General features: G+C 36.3%; 1 protein-coding gene across 1 annotated transcript; it reads right to left on the reverse strand.

Annotated features, from left to right (window-relative positions):
• Positions 1–238: 238 nt before the first annotated feature.
• On the reverse strand, positions 239–1,672 carry LOC135198967 (uncharacterized protein K02A2.6-like). The gene is made up of 3 exons (XM_064226886.1): positions 1,669–1,672; positions 795–1,498; positions 239–583 (listed from the first exon to the last, which is right to left on the reverse strand). Exons 1-3 carry the CDS (start codon positions 1,670–1,672, stop codon positions 239–241), a joined length of 1,053 nt encoding a protein of 350 aa, XP_064082956.1.
• Positions 1,673–6,805: the final 5,133 nt, after the last annotated feature.

Raw genomic sequence — 6,805 nt, forward strand, 5'->3', positions numbered from 1 at the left:
CTGTTACGTTGTTTCTCAATGACTCTATAAGGTTCACTACAGAAATTTGGTGACAATTTATTTCCTTTACTTTGTTGTAAAACTACTAAATCACCTTCACTTACTTGTTCCTCATTTACATAGAATTTATTATCATAGTACTCTTTCCCCTTTTCTTTATAGTTTTGATCCTTTATTCTAATTTCATCATCACAACCAGTGTAATCTAAACACATTTCAGGAAATGTGTTTGGGAAAATTAGAACAATTTTGTTCTAATTTTCCTACCATACATGATTTCAGCAAGACTGACATTAGTTACAGTCTGTGGAGTGGATCTGTAAGCTTCAAGAAAAGTATTTAATTCTTTCCTCCAATAGTTCCTTTCAGCCCTAATTGTTTCAGTAGCCTTCATAATAGACCTATTTTGTCTTTCCACTTCACCATTAGCTTGAGGGGAATACGGAGTTACTTTTCTATGACAAATACCATTTACCCATACAAAATCTTTAAACTCTGCAGATGTAAACTGCACACCATTATCAGTTACAATGAGCTCTGGTAAACCATGAGATGTAAACCAATGATCAAGGCATCTTACCACCTTGGTAGTACTAGTTGAATACAATATTCAAACCATCTCGAATAGTAATCCACAGCAACTAACAAATTCTCCAGTTGGTAAAGGTCCACATATATCAACACCAGTGTGTTGCCATGGTCTATCAGGTAAAGGAGTAGATTTCAGGGGTTTCTGGCTTATTATTACTACTCATTAACAAACATGCTTTACAATTTCTTACATAATGTCCTACCTCTTTATCTAATCCTGGCCACCACACTTTCTGTCTTAGTCTACTTTTACATTTTACAATTCCCTGATGGCCTTCGTGAGCTAAATCAAGAATTTGCCTTCTCAAAGATTTAGGTATTATGCTTTGACCTCTTAAGAGTAAACATCCAAAAATACATATTTCATCTTTAACATATTTAAAATCTGGAACCTCATTCCAATCACCAGTTCTGACAGCCTGACGGACTTTACTCAACTCAACATCAACACCAGACTCTTGTTCAATTTCCCTAGTAGTTAAGGCTACTGGTGTTGCACTTTTGGGAATAAAATAAGCATATTCTTCAGCTACATTACTTTTAGGAATATCTGATAAAGGCAGTCTCGACAATGCATCAGCTGCATTAGCCCTCCCAGGTTTATACTTCACTTTGAAATCAAAAGGCTGCAGTCTTAGAGCCCACCTTTCAATACGCAAAGGAGGTTTTGACTTGGGAGAATATATTACCTCCAGTGGCTTATGATCATTAATTAACTCAAAATGAATACCTAATACATACAATCTAAACCTTTCACAAGCCCAAACAACGGCAAGCGCCTCTTTTTCTGTCTGGGAGTACCGACGTTCAACATCTGTCAAAGATCTACTGGCATAAATCACAGGTTTGAAACATCCATTATCCTGTTTCTGTACTAAAATAGCTCCTAGTCCAACTAGACCAGCATCTACAATTACTTAAGTCGGTAATACTGGATTAAAATGTTTGGAAAGTTATGTTTATCCTTAGTTTTTCCTTCTTATTAATTGAAGAGATTTTCATTATCTTGCTTAATATTATTAGTTAGCCTTGTATTCATGTAGTTTGCTTTTATTGCTTCCTTATGCTCTAAAATACGCATTAATTATTAAAGTTATATCTTGCTGTTTGGGTGTCCTTGTTCTTCTATTGTAATTGCTTGGTAAATATATGCATTTCCATCATCATTTAAATAAATGTTTGGTAAATTGATTTTCTTTTAACTTAACTATACCAAGCATCAAGCAAACAGCAGCGAAGGTAGTTAATTACGTTAACCCTGTAACTAGTTACTGCCTAGTTTGGTTATCTTCCAGCTTCGACCCCATTCCCAAAATACCTTGGAGTTGGAGCAGCAGTAGCTCGGAAGGAGAGGGACAGTGAAGACGTGACCACTACCTAGCACAGCGTGACTTTGAGATCGTTATTACGATCATACCAATCTTTCGTGCAGTGCATTATAAAGGAACTATGAAGAGCTAAAATGTATCTGTGACCTGGCCCATGTACCGAGGGTGGGGAGGAGAATAATGCTGCCTATCATCCACCTTAGGCCACCACCATTTTCCACGAAGAACAACTTGCCGACCGATGTTGCCAATACGACTATTCGGCTTAATTTGGACCTAGAAAGGATAGCTGAAAATTTGAAGGTTCGTTGCAAATTTCGTTTGGTGCTTGTCATTTGCGATTTCAATTTCAGTAATTATTATTGAACAATAATGTCCTAACAGAATTTCCCCATGGAATTTATCAGAGAATCATATTCGATTGGTACCCATGTATGTAATTATATTTACCAAGTAAGCCTATTATATAACCGTCTTTTGGGCCTTCATTTAAAGGCAACAATAATATTTCTGGAGCTAGCATATTACTTTTACTTATATTTACCAGGTAGTAATTTATATTTTTCAAACCATAATATTCTATTTATGGTCTGCCGGGTTAACCCAGTAACTACTTGTTCATCCCAAATAGTTTTGCTTAGCCTCTCAATCTCGTGTTTCGTTGCCTCATTGTTTTTACGTATGTTGAATGGACATGCCCATATATTTGCATTGCTCTTGAGCATTTAGAGGTTTACTATATATATATATATATATATATATATATATATATATATATATATATATATATATATATATATATATATACTAGTCTTACTTTCTTACTAGTTTTACATGAAATTTTATGAAGTTAATTTGATTAGGAGTCCCTTCTTACATTAGGATTTCCCTCATTTCAGATTCTCTTGATTTATTCTGAAACTGTGAGTTGGCAGCAGGGCCAGCACCATCCCTCTACCTCGTATGGTTTGGGATTACCTGTTGCAAACCAGGAAGCAAGGATATTCACAACAGATTGATAGAAAATGAATTGATAAATTAAACTGTAGAATTTATTATTAAAACTTAGTTTTTTTCTTGGTTTATTATTCACAGTAAATAATTCAGAATATAAAATAAGCCATGCTCTCAGCAGAAGTAAGTCTCCTTTCTAGTTCCCTGAAGGAATGTTCCTGTTCACTTCCCCAATGCCAAATGACATTCTTTCTAGTTAACCTTCTCAATGGTTCTTCAAAAGTAGACAGATTATTTATAAACCTTCCACAGTAATTTACAAGACCAAGGAAACTCCTAACCTCGTTTACATTTTCAGGCCTCTTAGCCTTGTTTAGACCTTTGACTTTGTCATCAGTAAGTTCAATGCCTCTCTTGCATAAAACATGACCCATAAATAATAGTTTTCCATACCAAATTTACATTTATCTGGATTCAGAGTTAGATTTCTACTACACAATGTTGCCAATACCTTTTCCAACCTCTTGTCATGCTCTTTAACATTAGTACCATAGACAATTATGTCATCTGCTAGCACTTTAACTCCTTCACAATCATATAATACTTGTTGTAAAATGTGTTGATAAACCTCAGGAGCACAGTTAACTCCAAAACATAACCATTTGTACCTAAACAAGCCTTTGTGAGTTACAAAAGTGGTTAAATGTCTACTCTCGATGTCTAACTCAATTTGATGAAAACCCCACTTCAAATCATGCTTAGAAAAAACAACAGTACTGTTCATATCAATCAACAATTCATCAATAGTAGGAATTGGCTGCCTAGTTCTCAAAATAGCCTCATTGACTCTTTTCATATCAACACAGAGTCGCAATTCTTTACTATTCCCAGGCTTTGGGACAAATATAGGAGCCGATACCCAATTTTTAGGTCCCTGTATTCGCTCAATAATATCCAAACCCTTCAAATCATCAAGTGTTTTTTCCACTTGCCCCCTAATGTAAAAAGGAATTCCTCTCATAGGTTGTGTTACAGGTTTTACATTAGGGTTAACATGTAATTTCAGTGAAAAATCAGTCAACTTACCCAGACCTGAAAAGCAAGTTTTATATTTAACTTTCAAACTGAAATACTTATCACGTGCAGTGCTAGTACTTACTGCATGTACATCCTCACCAATCCTTAAAATATTTAGTGCTACAGCAGCATTTTTCCCAAGTAAATTATCATCAATGAGATCATTTTTCTCTACTACAAAAAAATCTGCCTCTTCACAAACTCTACCAGATGGAGATTCATTCTTACTGCTGAATTCTCCTCTTACCTTTAATGGAATTGTGACACCATAAGGATACAAATTCTTATTACAGTTTCTTAAGCATACATACTCAACATCTCAAAATCACTAGAAGTAATAACATTACAAGTAGCACCTGAATCAATCAAAAATTTAATCGGTACATTACTTACATTAAAATTAAATAAAGAAGATGTTTCACAAAGGCCTCTGACATTAAACAAATAATGATCTTCATAGTGATCATCATCATAAAAAGTTTCACTCTGAGAATCTTTAACAACATTTACATGCTGATGTGGCCCAGAATGACCTCTTGGACCTCTGGAATAATTTCCAGAACTACCACTTCCTCCCCTGTGCTTTTTCACTCCAGGTTGTGACACTGATGCTTTAGGCTTAAGATCTGACTCATAATTTGTATGAGAAACATTACTAAGGTTGGACCGGCAAACACGGGCTAAATGTCCAATTTTACCACACCTTCGGCATGCCTTATCCCTGGCAACAACACAGTCACTATGCCAATGACCTTGCAGACCACATCGCCAACAACTTTGATTTACTCTCAAGTTAGGCCTACCATTTCTCGGCCTATTAGAATGAACAAAATTTCCTGCGCTTCCTCCTCTTTCTCGTTGAAATGTACCATTACCATAGGCTTGATACCCTAACTTATTCACTTTAAGATTATCTGGCCTAGGCCTAACAGACTCCACTTCGATCTTCCTAGCCTGGCTTTCAGCCATTTCATGAGCTCTTGCCATCTCCACAACATTATCTAAAGTCAGCTTTCTTTCCCTTAAAATCCTTACTCTTAGTTCTTATAGAAACACTTCTCTATGATCTGATCCCTTAGATTAAAATTTACCTCAGCTGCAGGGTACTCACATGACTTAATCAAATTTCTTAACCTAGTTAAGTAAGCATCCATACTTTTGGATGGACCTTGGCAAACTTGCCTGAAAACATGCCTCCCATATGCCACATTCTTTTTAGGCATGAAATGGTTATCCAAAGCTGCAACTGCATCATCAAAAGTATCTCCAGCAACAGTTAATGTTCTAAAAATAAGTTGTACTTCCAGACCTGCTTGGTGAAGCAATATAGCTTTTTTTTTCTGGGAATTCTATGTTATACCACTACCTTGTATATAGTATGAAAAAGACTCCTTCCAGTCTGCCCACTTCTGTGAAATATTTGCCAACTCCTCAGGGGAAAATGCTGGTAAGGGCGTTAACTGCTATGGGGTAGCCATCACCGGTGATCTATCTTAGGCTAAGTTACTCATGTGTCCAGTAGGGTAGGCTAACTAAGCCTACCATAGCCTGGCCAAAGCTATATACAAACTCGACTGCTCCCACACAAGCCAGTTTTGTGGATGAACAGGCTCTTGACACCTCATAACTTAGTTGCAGGCGTCTTTTCACAGGTTATCCTCGTCGCCATTTGTAATATAGGTGTGGAGAATGGCGTAATAATAATAGAAGCATCTTGGCAGTAACATAACTTTATTTCAATCCCTGTTCCGACATTGTCTCGACGACCAACAACAACATGGCTTACAGGGCGCAATCTTTTCAAAACATGAAATGTTCCCAAAGTTAAGGTACATAGTGCACTACAGCCACAACCATGCAGGGTTAGACAAGAAGGTGGACATCGGAGATAGCTCCTATAGAAAATGTTAGAAAAGGAGACTAGTGTTAGTCCTTGACAATCTACAATAGAGTGAGATAAACATTCAAGATTGTAAGCTATGTGAAACATCAGTTTGAACTATAAGCATAAACCTCTGCAGCTGGTCTGGGCAAAATTCAAGAGGAACTATGCTGGAGTATGGATAATTCCATAACAACCAACTAAGGTAATCAGAAAATTTAGCCAAAACCCCCGTCACAACAGTACAACCATACTTTAAGCTAAACCTTGGGGTTAGGTCACTGCAAACTATTACTATCTAAATAAATTCTTATACCATTCAAGGGTTTCTTTCCCTAATATAAATCTCATATAGTAACACTAACAAAATCCAATTTTAACTTATCAAGCTTAACTCAATAGTGACAGACATCCCTATAACATAGGCTATCTTTATGTAAATGCTAATCCTTTATTCTCAAAATTCCATCATATCAACATTCGTTAAGACAAGAGAAGGTAATTCTAAGCCCGCATTCCGCGTTAAAGTAGACTATGGCAGTTTATGTTTTCCTATGTTATTTTACTTACTAAACAAGAATTTAAAGTAATATTTATTTAGCCAACCGTAATTAAACCATGATTTATCTTTGAAGACTACATGACTGTACAAGGGGTGTGATGTACCGACGTACAGAGTTCAAAGGTAAATAACAGATTAGTTACTGGGGACTGGCAAAATATTACCTTAAACTCTTGTAAAGTAAGTAAAATAACATAGGTAAAGTAAGTAAAATAACATAGGAAAACGTCAACTGCCACAGTCTACTTCGACTGAACAGTCTTTGAAGTTTTGGTTCAGGGCCGGTAAACGTAAACAAACCACCATATTGGAATTCTGGTTGGGGGTGTGGGATATGTAACCAGCAGGGAGTGTAACATATAGGTTATGATACTAACATAACCTAACCTGGTAGAACGTGTTACGTGACCT

The sequence above is a fragment of the Macrobrachium nipponense genome, chromosome 25 (assembly GCF_015104395.2).
Source record: "Macrobrachium nipponense isolate FS-2020 chromosome 25, ASM1510439v2, whole genome shotgun sequence".
NCBI classification, from domain to species: domain Eukaryota; kingdom Metazoa; phylum Arthropoda; class Malacostraca; order Decapoda; family Palaemonidae; genus Macrobrachium; species Macrobrachium nipponense.

Coding starts and splice junctions, on each gene's coding strand:
- LOC135198967 (XM_064226886.1), bottom strand. Junction 584..794: donor GGCCAGGATTAGATAAAGAG/GTAGGACATTAT, acceptor AGTACTACCAAG/GTGGTAAGATGCCTTGATCA.